A 16,688-nucleotide genomic window follows, 5' to 3' on the forward strand; every position below is an offset into this window, starting at 1 on the left:
GAGTCTGCAGTACACTTTACTATTGTTTCGTACCTGTTCTTATCTTTGTCGATGTATATAAATAAAAAATTCTTATTTCTTCCTGTAATCCAAGCTCATCTGTTTTCAGAAGAGACACTAATTGAATCCTTAGTTAAATTGAAAACTCTGAATGTGATCAAGTCATCCATCAAGGTTTTTTTTTTTAATAAAGGAAGACTCAATTTGAGAGTACCTTATTTGAGAGTAGAATTTTGAACTCTCACATCTAGACCAACTCAATTAAGCCCAATCTGGGAGCATCTTTGGAGTTTAATTGAAAATTTACTATAGCTGAAATATGGCAAACCAACACAAATTCCAAAGACAATTATCATTCAAACCAAATTAAATTCAGTAACGCAAGTATTCCTAATAGCAACCGATAAAGACCCAACACTACTAGTCTTACCACTTGTCTAGAAACAACAAAAAAAAATCACATCCAAAATTTGTCTTCCTGCAAATAGTGCTTACATTCAAAGATATGAACACTCTGCAAGACTACATAATTTTTTCCAAAATATATATGAAGCCGTCAACGCTTCTTAGACACACCGACAGTCTTCCCTCTGCGACCAGTAGTCTTGGTGTGCTGACCACGGACGCGAAGGCCCCAGTAGTGCCTCAGACCACGGTGGTTCCTGCATGACAGTGTAAATCGTTAGCTGCCATCTTCATCTCATTCCCCAAAAGAAAGGAAAGTAAACAAAGATACTGTACAGAAAAAGTAAACAAAGATACTGTACAGAAAAAGTAAACAAAGATACTGTACTGAATCAACCAAAATGCAAAACACTTCTTAACTATATCTCAACACCCACAAATGAAACAAAGAGAAAAAAGTAGAAAGTACAGACAAATAATTTTAGCCAATAAACATTTAAACATATGTGACTTTAAATTTTTTAATTATAAAAACTTAATTCATTTTCTATGGTTATTCCATGTCTGGCTAATCACATGGGAAATAAACAGCATAATATATTACAACGTTCAGATTTATAAATTTTTGTCAACTCTGTTCCCAACTTGATCAAGATAAAAAGATCACCAAGATGCCATAAAAATGAACTCTCATGATGACAAAAAACCAGCCCACCAACAAGTTATATAAAGTTGATAAGAAACTGCATGTGAATTCCAACAATCTTGCCCACTTGCATATAACGCAAAGGAAATGCCACAAAACAAGATCATGTTGTCTTAAGCACCAAATGATTCAAATGCAAGGGAGGCAAAAGAGAAATCTCAAATAAACAACCCCAATTATATAGTGATATGCTTGAAAATGGTTATTAACAAAATCAAGAAAACAAATGATGCTAATAAAAAAGGATATATAATATACTGATCGAAACATATAAACACAATTTAAACAGTAACTCTCGTGCTCCAATAGAGTTGGCTTGATCATATAATTTTAAGCATATAACACAGAGTCGGCACATACAGATCTTCATCAGCACACATCACTAAGGACATAACTAACCTGATCTTCTTCAAACGCTCCAAATCATCCCTCAACTTCATGTCAAGAGCATTAGACACGACTTGGGAATACTTCCCGTCCTTGTAATCCTTCTGCCTATTCAAAAACCAGTCAGGGATTTTAAACTGCCTGGGGTTTGCAACAATGGTCATGAGATTGTCCAACTCCTGTGCAGTCAATTCACCAGCCCTGATAACAAGAAGTAAATCAAATAACACCTCCACAACAAACTATCAAAAACCAAATACCATTCAGCAACATCCCCATGCCAAAGAATTTACTTAACTAGTTGATCTAAAGTAAATAAATCCTTTCACATCTATGCTAAAATTAATCATCTCAACATGAAACACCTAGAGCCAAAACATATATCGTCTAACTTTAGAGCCATAAAGCATCATGGAACTAATCCTAAATGACCTAGAATTGTCTAACATTTTCAGGAATAAAAAAACAAACCTCTTGTTCATGTCGACATCAGCCTTCTTGCAAACGATGTTAGCGAATCGCCTTCCGATACCCTTGATGGAGGTCAATGCAAACATAATCTTCTGCTTCCCATCAACGTTGGTGTTCAGCACACGTAAAATGTGCTGAAAATCTTCGTTGGCCACCAGAGACTACACAAGCAAGCATTAAAATGAAGTTAAAAGCTATAATCTTCAGGGGAAAAGACAAACACACACACACACACACAACCAAACTTAAATAAAGTAAAACACATTTTAGAAACTCTCATAACAGCCTCCTTCAATCCCCAAAAGAAACCGAAAAAATTGAAGTAGATTTAGATCACTGAATAAGATAAAAGAAAAATAAAGAATCTGAAAAGTGGCGTAAAGATAAACATAGCAATTAATGGTAAAAGAATTGGAAGAGAAAGATAGAACCCTAATTACCATAATGTGAGGATATTTGGGGGTAGATGAGGGAATAGACTCTGGGGGGCTGCTGATCTGAGGAGAATAACCTAGGGAGCCAAACTAGGGTTTTATATAGTCATGATTCTAGGTTTTTTTTGGGTGACGGACATTTGCGTTTTCTTATTTTTATTTATTTTTCAAAATAAAATATTCATTTTCTTTTTTTTAAATTAATAGTCCGCTTGACCGAAAGAAGTCAATTTTTTATTTGTTTTACACAAATTGAGTTTCAAAACATACATACTCTGAAAATGTTCACAACATTTTCAAACTTTTATTAAATTTTTAGAAAAATATTTGGTACAATGTGCTTATAATTTTAGATTTAAAAATAAAGTTAAGAGATTGATAAGTATTTTAAAAATAAATAAAATAAATATTGAAATAGAAGAAAAGATAAATTTTAAAATTTTAAATTTGTTTATAAAATTAAAAATACACAATCAATGTACTAAATATTAACACTAAATTTTTTTATAAATAATATATTTGGGTCTGAAGTGAAAATTATGAACTTTTTAATGTTTGAGTAACACAAATAAAATATTTTCTTTGATTATTTTTTAAAAATTACTTTACTGATAGTAATATTAATATTTCGAATGCTAATATTAAGTAAATTAAATAATATATTTTATAATTAAAATATTAATTACATAATTCTCAAAAGTTGTTTTACACCACGGTTTTATATGCTGTATATCCTATTATACGTAAAAATTTGAAGTCGATTAGTTACATGTAACTTTTTAATTAAACCCTACACGTACTACTTCACATCTCTCCTTTCTCTAAATATTTTATTGCACTCTCTTAAAAGTATATATTAGCCATTGAAACCTTCTAAAGTACTTTTTTTTATATAGATTTTATACCATTTTATTGAATTACGTTAATTTTCCAGAATAATTTATACAATTATGTCCATTTGGAATTGAAGCAAACCATTATCGATCAAAAATCTATCCTTTTCGGTTGTTATGAAATAGAACTGAACCATTACATTGGGGGGTTAATCTTATAGGGATGAATTTCACTATTAAATACTCAAAATTTAATTTCATCTACTCCGAATTTAAAAAAGGAAAATGAAAATTAAGCAACGAGGTTAATAATATAAATAAAGCAGCCAAAAACAATGACTAAACATTTTATGCACTGATATATGCTGAAGAAGAAACTCAATCATCCAATCAGTTCATCATTCTAATGAAATAAACTGAATCATCAAATCAGTTCATCATTCTAATGAAATAAACTGAATCATCAAATCCTAAGTTAAACTGAAATTATATATCGTAATCCGACAAACAAATCGAAAACTCAGTCTAAATATCGTACAAAGCTAAGCTTAAAGCAAAGTAAGATTAGACACATGAAACCTCAGTGTGGCATTTTTATCATACACTAACCTTGCTTGAAGAGTTTCATGGCATTCAAAGCCTTCATCCTCATCCTCTAGGACTACTCGATGAGCTGCATTTTCTGCCCCAACCATGTGGTTCAAGCAATTTGAAGCAAGTCTTAAGTCTTCTTTGTATTCTCAGTTTTAAAAGAAGAAAAAGAAAGGGTATTTATACTGATAATCCGAAAGTTAATCGATGTTATATGGAAATATTACATCCTAATTCTTTGGCAGCAGTGTCGAGGAACTGTATAGTCATTCCTCTTGCAAGCTGACTATAAACTTCCCATGTTAAGCACTTTTCGATATCAGTTTGCCAGTTGATGGCACCTATATTGAAGAACTGGTAAGAGGGACCGCAGATACCATTTATTTCCACCTTAGATTTTGAATTGATTGAACCTATATGCAAAATATTGCGAAGAACTGATGTGCTGAGAGCTCGAACATGTGCACTTGGATGAGAAAGGCATCGAGTCGTAGCTGGTAGACGACACTGCATGGTTTGGAGAGATTATCACATCAGCAAAGATCTTGCAGTGACATCAGGGGAAAGAACAAAGACTACTTCACTATTCGCCCCATTTAACTCCACATTAACAGGCATTGGAATTTATGATGAACAAGTTCAAAGCATGTTTCGACTTTAAGGTTGAGAGTATATCAGTAACGGGTATTTGCTCACCTTTAACAGGTTTGAAAGTCCATCTGCTACTGCCAGTCCTGATTCTCCCCACTCGAGTACTGGCTGAACTGCTCTAGCTGTTGCTTCCAGCAGCTGCCAGTTTTAGATGAGAACATCAAAGATATTAATGAAACTTTGGAATAAAATAAAATGCATTTGACTTCTTTTAAACACCAACCCAAACTAATTCACGTAAATGGAGAGCCTAACTTGAAATATAAGACCACAACCCTCAAAAAATAAAACAAATAAAGTACTCTACTTCAACAAGGGCCTACACAAGTACAACCTCACAAGGGGTGGACAACAAACAAAACTGGACTTTACATACCAAAACAGGAAACCTAAGACTTAAATGCAAGATAAGACCACTTATCACTCCATGTGTAGCTTTACAGGGTCTGCATTCAGACAACTTCACAAAGGATAAAACGCAAGGACATAAACACATAAGCTATAATACAATGTGCATCCAATCCAAAACCAATTGGTATAAGTGAAGAGGCCTAACTAGAATACAAGATTATATGAAACCCAAGACTACAAATGTGGTATGTTATCACTTAACAACTTCAAAATATCACAAGTGTTCAATTAGAAAGACACCAAGATTGGCGAATGACTCTCTATAAGCAGAGATAGTTACAGTACCTCCAGTTGTGGTAAAGTACAAGCTTCCCCATCAACAAGCATCCCATCTGTGGCACGTAGAAGTAGATCAGAAGCACTTGCCACAATTACCAATGATTCTGCGCTATCATGATTTCTCAACAGCTCGACTATCAATTTTACAATTCGCTGGTTGATTCTCCACATCTTCTGACCTTGGTCATCATCTTTGGCAATCCAAGGCTGCAATTCCCTATCCGCCTGACAAGAACACAAGGCCATGAAAGTGACCAAACAGATGGAACAAATGAAGTTAAAAAACAAAAAATGTAGACAATGAGGCTATTTATGGCTGCTGGTTTGGTCACCATCTGCATGAGATTTCATCTGATTATACGGAAGTGTTTTATAGCAAATGGTAGTCCTGGATTTTATTATCTTAATTATGAACTGACATCACCTTTTACAAAACATGCGGTGTTCAAATCAGCAGCCACAAAGAAAAGCAGGCCATCTGTTTTTATAATTTTAGACTAGAATTTATAAGATGAACAAAATTTGGACCTGAAGTACAACAGCTGTAGTTGCTTTTGTCGGTGATGCTGATACAACATTGCACAACGCATCAACCACCTAATTCCATCCAAGGAGGATAGTCAGACAAATATATTTCTGTAAAACCATAATGAGGCATTTACAGATGAAACATCGGGCAATTACATGCATCATAGAAGCTACCAACAGTGGCAAAACTATGTGAAAATTTTCCATATGGCATTTTTAAAATTTCTAAAATTTTAAATTAGTAAAAATAAAATTGCACTTTGGGCCCCACCTAAAAATATAAAAGTTTGATTTAATCCTTTAAAAGTTATAAAGATATAAAGATATAGTCTATTAAAATGGTGGAAATTACAATTTAATTTCGCACCCACCCCCCCCCCCCCCAAAAAAAAATTTTCTACTTTAGCCCCTAGCTACCAATCCACACAAGTATACCAAACCATATGTTCTGTTTAGAAATTTAAAAGACAATGAATAAAAATTATGGAATCAGATACAACAAATCTTTTTTATGAATTTTGACAATTACCTGTCTCCATCCCTGCTGGGCAGATGTGCTTTCGGCACTGGGTTGTGTTTCAGGCGCTGCTATCAGCTTATGCCACAGTAGTGAAACTACAGAGAAACATAACTCTTGTTTCTCCACAAGCACTGATCTCAGAAGAATTTGTGCACTGCAATTAAATCCTATGTGCCGGTCCCTGGTGAGAAAATTGGCCAAATCTGAGGCATCTAATGGGAAACCTGCTATACCTTTGCCCAAAGAATTTCCTAAGCCTTCATCTGATGCTAACAGTTTCTCAGATCTGAGATTATTGTCTGAACAAGTTGAATCTTCACATTCTGAAGCAGATAATTGCCCAGGATCAAAGCAAGTGGCACTTGAATACTTGTTTTGTTTTCTGTCATCTAAACAAGGGGAATATTTTCTAACAGGTGCATATATCAATTGTGCTTCTAATGGTTCGGCCTTGTTAACAATGGATGCAACAGCCTTGCTGTGAATATCGATGAGATTATATAACGATGATGCCCTGGTGTAAATTTCATTGTCCCACTTGCAGCGCATTAGAACAGAGAGTGCATACATGCAAGCCTTTGACCGTCTAAATAGTTCAGAAATATGAGCAGCAACCATAGCTGCAGCAACTATTTCATTTGAACTATAACCCCATGAGGTGCCAACAGAAGATGGCTTCAGCGAAAAAAGTGCCTCCAAAATTGCTAATATTCTGTGAGTGTGATGAATAGCAGAGTCAATACCATGTCCATACTCTATAGAAGATCCATTTACTTTTGCAGGGTTGGCCATAGCTTGAACATCTTTAGCAGTTGAATGCGTATTTCCTCTTGTAACTAGGGGGAACAACTGAAGCTCGCAGGCAAGAGCACAGACAGCAGCCAGCACATAAGAATCAAATGCAGCTACAGGCCCTTGTTTTTTTGCTTTTCTAGGTTTAATGTCTTTCAGCTTTTCAGATTGTGCCTGTGACTCCTCAATGCCCTCATCAGAAGGATAACTTTCTTCACCTCTTGGTCTCTTACTCCCACTGAACTGAGCCTCATGACTAACACACACAGTTAAGACAACAAAAAGTAGGCGTGAAGCGAGCTCTATAGAAGCACATGATTCTAAAAACAGCGAATGCACCATTGTACGAAGCTCTGCCACAGCAAGATTCTTTGAGGCAGAACCTATGCTGTATCTTGTTTTTCTGGTTTGCTCCCTGGGGGATTCAGGTGGAAATGTTCTCTGAAGAATAGCCTCTACAGTCGCCACGAATATCTTCATGAGACATGCTTCAGAAGGACTTCCACGTGGAAGGTATTCGAGCACCTTAAGAAGAGGTATGTATAGATTCCATGATAGTATGGGAGGCTGCAATGGGGTTGAAACAATAATTTCTGGAAGATCAACAGCTGAAGAGCTCAAGGGAATCAGACCATAAGCAGCTTCCCATATTGTACATATTCTCCATTCCACCTCCGGTCCATGAGCGCAAAGCATTGATGCAATCCCTTGAGCAGTAGCTTCAATAGTTGCTTCAGCTGCAGGCACCTCAATCTGATGAAAAAGTATTTTGAGACAACTTTCTCAGTACTTCTGAACATGCATCATTGAATGTACAGACCCATGCATATTAACTACTTAGCAACAAAAGGAAACATAAAAGCTAAAGATTGGAAGATAACATGCAAAATTTTGAAGGGGACAAGTAATACCTGCTTTCTGTAACATGAGATATAACCACCAGAAGGTTCATGTTGAACTTCTACTCCCTCAACTTGTCTTATTGGAGGAAAAAGTAGTGCGGGCTGTGAAAGTATGCGAAAAAGTAAAGCTGCAGCAGCATCAGCAGCAATACCTGCCCTCATAGACATTGCAGTCCCAATTGCCCGCAAAAAATGCAAATGCATCCAATTTCGAGGAAGCTACAACAACATCCACAAAATCAATTTGCTAAGACAAATAGAATGGTGATAATTAAAAGAATTATTGTATCATTTTTTAAGAAATATAATTATATGTTATTTTCCTAACAAACAATTGGCATCAGAGCAGAATACTTCCTCATAAAAAACCCTAAATTAGGGCATATGTCATACACTTTAGTACTTTACCTCCTGACATTCACATAAGATTACAGTCTACCACATTGACTAATAACACCCACCTAAAAACCATCAGGTTTAACGTGACAACCATAGGTGTTTTAAGTATGAGCTTCACAACTGTTAACTGGACAAACGGCCATTGGGTAGGTTAAAAGTTTCTTGCAAGCCTTATATTCAAGGTTTTCCTCAAAAAATAGAAGACAAAAAGAAGTCATATATTGAGGATCACTTCTCAATCCATAGTCAAAAGCTTTTAAGCTGGATCTGAACAATAGCCATGTTATATAGTGCAGCAACCTCTAAACCTCTAATGAAAACACTTTTATACAGAATGGATGCACAAAACATAGTTCTCATGCATCTAGAAATACGTATTCAACCCATTTACACAAGTGTTTCATTGGAGGTGAAAACTGATTTTCAAGTCTGAAATGCTACTAATAACTAATAGAGAAACTATGATTAGTGGATATAATTTTTTCTTCACTGGGATAACAGAAACACCCCTCCCCCCCCCCCCCAAAGAAAAAAAAAAGCACTAAACCCCCAATGGTAGAACCACCAAGCTTTGTTATTAAGGACTATATCTTTCTTATCCATATTAATCTCATTAAGATTAGCCACCAACTTCATGTAATTCTTTTTAGCATGTGGTTGAACAATATATGCTGACAAATTTAGCACTTTCATTAAGCTAATATTCATAAATTCCTCTTGGATCTCACAATTACGGATAGCAAAAACTCAAGATGATGAAGATGAGATCCATATAAAATTCTAGTTAGATGTTGCAAAGTGTCATTTTATATACACGCAGTGAAAAACATTTAACTCACCCTTATACCAGTTGCATAATCTTCGGCAGCACGAAGAAGTTCCACAAGCTGTACAGCAGCATCAAGTGCATCTGGAGCCCATGATGGTGGTGCTTCAAGAAGCCCAAGAAGAAGTCTTTGGGTCGCACTTGGAGTTGCAATGGCATAGTACCTGAGAAGGAAATACAAGATAATTGCTAGAAAAATAAGAAGAAAACTATATCATTTGGACACTTATACCAATTAGCAACTAGACATATCCGGTATTCATTTACATGATACCTTTGTCAGTTACCATATTACCAAGCACATATTTTAATCAATGTTAATATTTTGCGCACTAACATAGACTTTTGCAATCGCAATTGCATTTGCATTTGATAGACACTTCAGTTCCAAATGTATGTCCTAGTGTCACGGGGCTAGATCCACTTTGGCCTGTGACACTAGTTTGAATTTCAAAAGACCCCAAAATATTATTTCTTTCCTTTTCGTGATATTCTAAAATCCTAGCTTTTTCCATAGCAGTAACAGGTATTACATATTTGCTTTAAGAATATCAAATGTTTGCACTACAGAAAACTCTTAAGCTTAAATCTTAAGAAGTCCAGAGGTTTTTGAAGAAAACATGTGGGAGGCAGTTTCAGATAGAAGGTGCATGTTTACAAAAACACACTAACACTGCAATCTCCACGCAACCTAACTACTACCCCTTCTCAGAAGAACACAAAGAAACAGTTATTCAAACATCCGCATTCCTGATGTAAATTTGGAAATGAATTGCTCAGTTCCCAGTAAACAAAGCAAAAGCCAAGACTTACAAGCTATGACTATGTTCACCTACCACAAAATGAAAATCCTTGAGTAATGTTGTCAAAGAAAGCTTGAAGGTTCAGCAACTTACCGATGAAATAAACGTGCATATGGTTCAAGAGCCGGTAACCCAGCAACTAGATGCTCATCCAAAGCTGTTGTTGGGGGAGGAAGTAGAAGTGCAGGGACTGCTGCAGCCGTTAAACTAGCAGTTTCGTAGCGTGCAACCTCTTCGTCGCATACGCTTAAAATGACACCAGCACCATTTGCAACAGCCCATCTTGGGGTTGATGGCATAAGCTGAGGATGCTTTCCAGATCCCCGAGAAGAAGCTATTGAGAAAAAAATAGTCAACTGATGAGTCCTCAGGCCTAAAATATCTTATCATTTGTTATTAAGAAACAAAACAACTTAAGGCCATCTTTATTTGAATATCTTGATACACATCCACAAGTCCATCCATTATTACGGGTCTATTTTAGTATTTCTCACATCAGTTAGGACACACCAATTAGCACCAAATTATGAAACTGGAAACAACATAACCAGACAGTAACGAGTGAGGCCACTAGTGACACTTTGAAGATATACCAAACAATGAATTCTCGCTTATGCCTTAAGCCTCAAGGTAACAAAAGAAGACAGGAAATTTACCCGGTTTGCTTATAAAAATTAGCATAGAGACTGGACTGCAAACTAGCTCCTACTATGCAATAAGTGCATCAAAATAAATTTTCTTTACAGTCTTTTCAAGGGGAAGAAGAACATTTATTTTGAGTCATTCTACAACAGAAGCTGGGGCACCAGTGGTCAAGATATATTTACTGTCAACATAGAGACAACCAAAAATTTCAACTTATCAACCAGTCACATGCAAACTACTCTTTAGAAAATGCATATAGTGCTTCATTGCAGTAAAGAATTTCCAAAACTACATCCTGTATGACCCTTCCACAGATTACCACAAATATAGTTTATATAATCAGTTGTAGTTATAGTTATATATGGCTGGTTAAGAAGTGAGATATATCCTATTCCTATCAGTTATACCTGAATTTTGACTGGCAGGGTTTTTTAACTGTAATCACATTTGTAATTCTTGTTCTTATTGATGATTTTTGTAGCATATATGCACTATGTATAATATAAACAAAAAATATATATTTTTTCATGTTTCAACTTAACCTTGCATTTCTACCACTTCTGATTTTTCATGTCTGTTGGAACTTTTTCAACCATTATAGAAGGCTCGAGTTAATAAAATCTAGAAAACATCCATATCTAAAAACCTGAATTTCCCAATGAAAGAAACAAGTTTATAGCAAAAAAAAGGGCCAATGCTTGAAACTAAATTTATAGTTTGGAGAAAAGTTCACATGCAAGCATGTGAAAAAATAGCCACTTGACTTAAATGTCACAAACAGAGTTAAAATCTTGTCTTATATTTAAGCCCAAAATATGTAACTAACCAGTAGTAGGTGGCTTGAGGTCTCCAGCTGCATATTTGCCCATAACACCACTGCACCTGTTAACACATTTAAATTGTCAGCTTCAGACATAACCACATAAAGTTCTATGCAGTGAGACCTACTAATAGGATGAATCACGCGAAGGCATTTAAAGTTGATGACAGTTATATGATAAATTGAAGTACTATTTAGTTACTTAAAGGCAGCTTTATAACTCAGAAGCATACCATCCATGGATGAGCAAATAAAAGTCTTAAGCCAGTACTGAAGCCTTGGCAAAAAATTTTAGGGGAGAAAGAAAGAGTTACAGAGCAGTTTGAAATAATCATAGTGCTTAAGCTACGTAATACGTGTTATAAAATGTGAACAAGCTGTAGCATCAGCAAAACAAAAAGATATCCAAGGCAGACAAATGGAAATTGTATCCAAGCATGACTGTCCATTCATATGTATCTACCAATAAAATGAAAAAAGTTACATCAACAAAAATCGTCTCCCAACATGTGTATTTTTTTTTTTCTGAGATTCCATGTTTATTTTTAAATATAATAATAAGTAGTTTGATTTTATCCTGAAAAAAATAACGTGAAAAGTAAAATTAGAGTTTCCTGTCCACAAAAACACTAGATCCTTCTAACTTTCTCAACAAATTCTTAAAATGATTCCATTAAATAACCTGTTTTGAACATACTGTGGATTTGCTGTCACAGAAGAACTGTAGAGTGATAATATACACCAACAACTCTCATAAGAAATATTATGTCAACTTCCAACATGCATTCTTTTATTTGCCAAGACTAGAGCATAAATCACGACAACAGAAATTTACCAGAATGCCCTGGCAACATATTAGCTACAATATGGACTTAGGTATGGGTGGCTCGCATAGGTATGTGTCTAACTGTCACTCGTTATTTGCTACTTTTGGACTCGCAGAAGCAGATAAAAGCATACACAAGATATAGTTATGCAAATGTCATAAAATTTTATAAGATAATATTATATGTAAATAAAACTTATTTTATATTTTACCCTTATAAGAAAAAAAGTTTTCATTTTCTTTTCCTTTAACTTTTAATAATCTAAAGGGCTCAAACACACCAATCACTTGGACCATAAAATTAAGAAAGAGCAAAAAAACAGAAGAAAATCCAAGAGATGATACTCAGCAACCAAACAACCAATAAATGTTTTCAATCACACATTGCACAATTCACTAGTTGAGACAGTTAAAAAGAGACAGTCCGTAACTACACAAAACCATGCCTGAAAACATCCTAGCTTGGCCTGCATAGGCACCATAAGACATCACGAGGAAGAAGAAAAATATTGAAATAATTGCCACCAAAGGGCATTTGACAAGGCATGTTTGATTCCATGAGCTTTTTTAAAGTGTAAGTGAAATGCATCAAACTCTCACATCTCATTTGCCTAACTATAATGGCAATCTTTACTACCACGCATACTACTTATGAAGCAAACTTTTCTGCTGCTGCTCTAAGCCAGAAAACATACTACTCTCACAGTTCTCTGCCTTCTACTGATTGTTATTTATTGCTCATATTTCATCAAACTTACAAAGCAAACTTTTCTGCTTATTATACCAGTTTCCCTTGCAAAACCAGTAAGAATCACAATTAGAAAATAACAGATAAAGTTATAATTCAACCACCAACATGCTTTTAGTATTGAAACGTTACCACTAACACCATTTCCATCTTTATAGAGGCCAACTGATGCTTCAAACTACTCAGAAAGGTCAACATTAAGTTATGTAGAAAGCACTCACCAACGGAAGTAATCACTTCTTATACCCAGAGGTGCAGCGAGCAATATATCAGTAATCCAGGGAGACAAAGGCCTTAAAGGCTTCCTCTCCTGTTGCATCAAAGGTATCTGAAAGGATGGTTCCCCATCTACAGATTCACTTGTCGTAGCTTGGCTGCTGCTGTGGCTTCTATCTGTTTCATTATTTTGTGGCTCCATTTTATATATTGGACGGTTGTAATGAGTCAGAATTCGCAAGATCTCTCCGCATGCTAGAGCCCACTGTTCAGAATACTCATTCTGTGAAAAAAGACAAATGCCACAGATATGCCCTTGGTCAGCCTCAATGATTCCTTATATAGTTAAAAAAGGAAAATTAAAGAGCGCATAGAGAATCTAATATCTAAAAGGAAAACAGGGAACAAGAAAAACAGTTTGACAAGCAAAGACTATCTTCTTTTTTGAATGAAGAACTTTCGTATAATACCTCACTACTTGGGCAAACTAAGGAGATGAATGACGCAAAGGGCAAGGAACTCTTATCATACACCAGCGAACCATCAATGATGCCTGAAATAATTGGAAGAACAACTGCATGCCCATGTTCTGGATGGTGAAGGACAAAAGTTGCTGCAAACCAATTATTTTAAAGAATTGATTATTCTCAGTTAAATAACATAAATAAAATCATATGAATATGTTAATTTAAGAAGAAGAAGAAGAAAGAATCAATACCCAGAACATCATCAAAAAGGCGTTGCTCCTTAGATGGATAGCGGCTGCGAATAAGCTATTACAAGAACAAGCAAATTTTGTTAGATATATAAATCTTTAACCATAAAAGACTTCCCTCTGTTGAAACATTGATAATAAACAAATTTGTTAAGCATCTTTTCCTTCATAGTTAGAAACCGTGAAAAGGTTGCACAAAACAAACATACCTCAGCAATATCCTCAGGGAATTGTTCTGATGTGAACTGACCAAAATACTCGACATATGCAGTAATTTGAACCTAAACAAGGGGAAGCATAATAAAGCATAAGAATTTATATTAGCAAGAGATAACCATGTAAATTCAAAGAACCAGAAAGACATGGATGTATCAACACAAAATTTAAAGAATTCATGTTTGCGTTTCAAATGATATGATTCAACCAGGATACGTTTTACATGCATGAACTTTCCAATGATCCCTAAAGCACATTACAAGATAAAATGATCCTTTATAAAGCCAAAATTTTCATAGATTGTCCTCAACCTCTTCCAACCATAAAAAATTTTCATAGATTGTCCTCAACCTCTTCCAACCATAAAGCCAATTCTATCATATTCTCTTCTAATACCAATATAAACAATTCAACTCAAGTTCAAGATATATTCCTTGTTCGATAAATCACCGTCTCGAAAATGAAGTTTTATTGTAGTTAAGAGGTCTAGAAGAGTCTTGAAAAGATAAACATGATGTATAGTGTTTAGCCATGGGCATCCAGTCTGCATATCAATCCAATGTTTTGCATGAGATAGATTTGTAAAATCACTCAGAATATCTGCCCCAAACATACCAGGAATTCTACACGGCAAACCCTTCCTATGAATTAAACCAGTAATAGACATAGCTGATCTTCTCATTTCAGATTTCATATTTGTTCCAAATTAATGTTAATTCTCACTTAAATATATCTTTTAAATTCTAATAAGAATAAGTGAAATTGCAAACTGGTTTTCTTCTTTGCTGTAGTAGAAAACTAATTTTCCTCTATTTGCTTCAAATTGAGCCATATCATAGTGTATGTTCCACTCAATATCTATTGTAGCTAATATTCAGTAACATATTCAACTTTCGTCACCTATTCCACCAGCCAAGGTTTAACCAAGCATGAAAGTAGAAGGGGCATTTAAAATGATTGGAAGATGCAAGAAGTATTCAATAATCCAGAAAGGTTCATGCAAAGAAAACAAACAACAGGATGAGAACCACACGGTACCTTTCGTTCTTGAGGGTCTTGCGGCGGTGGCCAGAACAGCGATGAGAACTGAAGACCGTCAATCCACCTCTTAGATGGATTAGCCATTTAGAGTAAACAATATTTATCTTCCAAGTATACCTTTTTGAATCAATCACCAGAATAATCAACAACAACACACCAGGACCTATGCTTCCACTCTGCAACTGCTACCAGTCAAGAATCAAGATTTCGTAATTCAACATCACAACCCTGTCAAGCCCTCAGATTCCCACAAAATATACGTTAATAGAAGAAAATTAGAAGAAAAAATTGAACCTGTACGAAATTCAACAGAAGAAACTATTGCATCTCTCTCTAAAAGGACTGTATATTCACAACAGTATAATTAGTCTCTACAACGTCTCAGCCTTTAACCGTCCAAAGCCTTATAAGACAACTATTGTTTAACTTATAATCAGAATCTCTAACTTGACTGCAAAAACAAAGTGAAAATAATAAACAGAATTTAAAAAATAGTAATAATAATTAAACAAAATTTTATTAACATGAGTAAAAATTCAAATCACTTGAACATGGGTTTATAAGAAAGCTAAGAACATTGTCTATACAATAAACCTACCTAAACACTCAGATTAATACATGAACTTGATGGTTAACACTAAAAAAAAATCTTCAAACTTTACTAATGATAGAAAAGTACAATAAGCGATTATTATTTTAAGATGAACATACACATATACAGCAAATCACCAAATCAATCAAAGAAAAAACGAAGATTAGATCCAAGACCCATTTTTAGAATAGTTTACAAAAACATAAAGAGAAATAGAATGAAAATTTCCAAACTTGGAAATTAAAAAGATTAAAAAAAAAATTGGAAACTAAGTAAGTACCTGGGCTTCGGTTATCAGATGCTAAGTATTTTCCTGAATTAATTTAGATTTAACGCTCTGTTTTAAACAAATGTGACAGTAAATTTAAAGGAAAAATAAATAAAATTTATGGAAAATATGAGGAGGTGGTACAGTTTTTGGCGAGTGAGAGAGAGAAAGAGGAGATCTTTAGAAGGGCTGTTCGCTTAAGATTGCTGATGACGTGGCAATGATATTTTCCTCTCGTCTCGCAGACTCCCCATGTCATGTCACCATGCATGATACCCCCATCCATCCCATGATGATGGCATGAATACTACATAGCTTACATATGAGGTTTTGAGAATTACGGTGTTGGCCTTTAACGTGTTGGAGTTGGGAGATTAAAAAATAGAAAAAGACAAACCAAGTTGTAATAAAATAATAAAGAAAATGATGGGATTGTCCGACTTTGAATTATTTTAATATTTTGGTTGAAAGTCTGGGTTTTTTAAATGGTTTTGTCGGAAGATATTTTGGGGGAATTGTTTGGTGAGGTGTCTTGTTGTTCTTGCTGTGTACGTCTACTATTTATGACCTTAAGATTTTGCTCAATCATTCATCCCATGGTTTTCACTGGACACCTATTTGAATTTCCATTTTAAAATTGGACTAATACATAATTTGGTACTT

The 16,688-nt window shown here is 34.9% G+C and overlaps 2 protein-coding genes across 7 annotated transcripts; both read right to left on the reverse strand.

Annotated features, from left to right (window-relative positions):
* Positions 1–337: 337 nt before the first annotated feature.
* On the reverse strand, positions 338–2,563 carry LOC108450107 (40S ribosomal protein S18). The gene is made up of 4 exons (XM_017747575.2): positions 2,410–2,563; positions 1,970–2,130; positions 1,511–1,699; positions 338–662 (listed from the first exon to the last, which is right to left on the reverse strand). The coding sequence occupies exons 1-4, from the start codon at positions 2,410–2,412 to the stop codon at positions 557–559; spliced, it is 459 nt and encodes a 152-aa protein (XP_017603064.1). The 5' UTR covers positions 2,413–2,563; the 3' UTR covers positions 338–556.
* Positions 2,564–3,572: 1,009 nt separating this feature from the next.
* Positions 3,573–16,485, reverse strand: LOC108453051 (protein GIGANTEA-like). 6 transcript variants are annotated; one of them, XM_017750940.2, is made up of 16 exons: positions 16,038–16,485; positions 15,460–15,616; positions 15,163–15,341; positions 14,118–14,189; positions 13,912–13,966; positions 13,664–13,806; positions 13,199–13,476; positions 11,410–11,465; positions 10,032–10,272; positions 9,149–9,299; positions 7,920–8,129; positions 6,226–7,761; positions 5,697–5,765; positions 5,175–5,393; positions 4,524–4,616; positions 3,573–4,334 (listed from the first exon to the last, which is right to left on the reverse strand). In XM_017750940.2, exons 3-16 carry the CDS (start codon positions 15,247–15,249, stop codon positions 4,038–4,040), a joined length of 3,507 nt encoding a protein of 1,168 aa, XP_017606429.1. In that variant the 5' UTR covers positions 15,250–15,341; positions 15,460–15,616; positions 16,038–16,485; the 3' UTR covers positions 3,573–4,037. The 6 variants fall into 6 exon arrangements, with proteins under 6 accessions (XP_017606429.1, XP_017606427.1, XP_052883900.1 ...); XM_017750938.2 differs by having other exon boundaries at positions 15,163–15,347; XM_053027940.1 differs by lacking the exon at positions 16,038–16,485 and adding an exon at positions 15,764–15,994 and having other exon boundaries at positions 15,163–15,347.
* Between the last annotated feature and the right edge of the window lie 203 nt (positions 16,486–16,688).

The sequence above is a fragment of the Gossypium arboreum genome, chromosome 5 (genome assembly GCF_025698485.1).
Source record: "Gossypium arboreum isolate Shixiya-1 chromosome 5, ASM2569848v2, whole genome shotgun sequence".
NCBI lineage: Eukaryota > Viridiplantae > Streptophyta > Magnoliopsida > Malvales > Malvaceae > Gossypium > Gossypium arboreum.

Bases quoted from the DNA above. Each gene is read 5' to 3' on its own strand.
- LOC108450107 (XM_017747575.2), bottom strand. The intron at 1,700-1,969 runs GTTTGTTTTTTT...TCTTGTTATCAG, and splicing joins GATGTCGACATGAACAAGAG to GGCTGGTGAATTGACTGCAC. The intron at 663-1,510 runs GTTAGTTATGTC...ACTGTCATGCAG, and splicing joins GAGCGTTTGAAGAAGATCAG to GAACCACCGTGGTCTGAGGC.
- LOC108453051 (XM_017750941.2), bottom strand. From the start codon at position 15,249: ATGGCTAATCCATCTAAGAGGTGGATTGACGGTCTTCAGTTCTCATCG. The intron at 9,300-10,031 runs GTAAGTTGCTGA...TTTCCTTCTCAG, and splicing joins TATGCACGTTTATTTCATCG to GTACTATGCCATTGCAACTC. The intron at 8,130-9,148 runs GTGAGTTAAATG...ATGTTGTTGTAG, and splicing joins ATTATGCAACTGGTATAAGG to CTTCCTCGAAATTGGATGCA.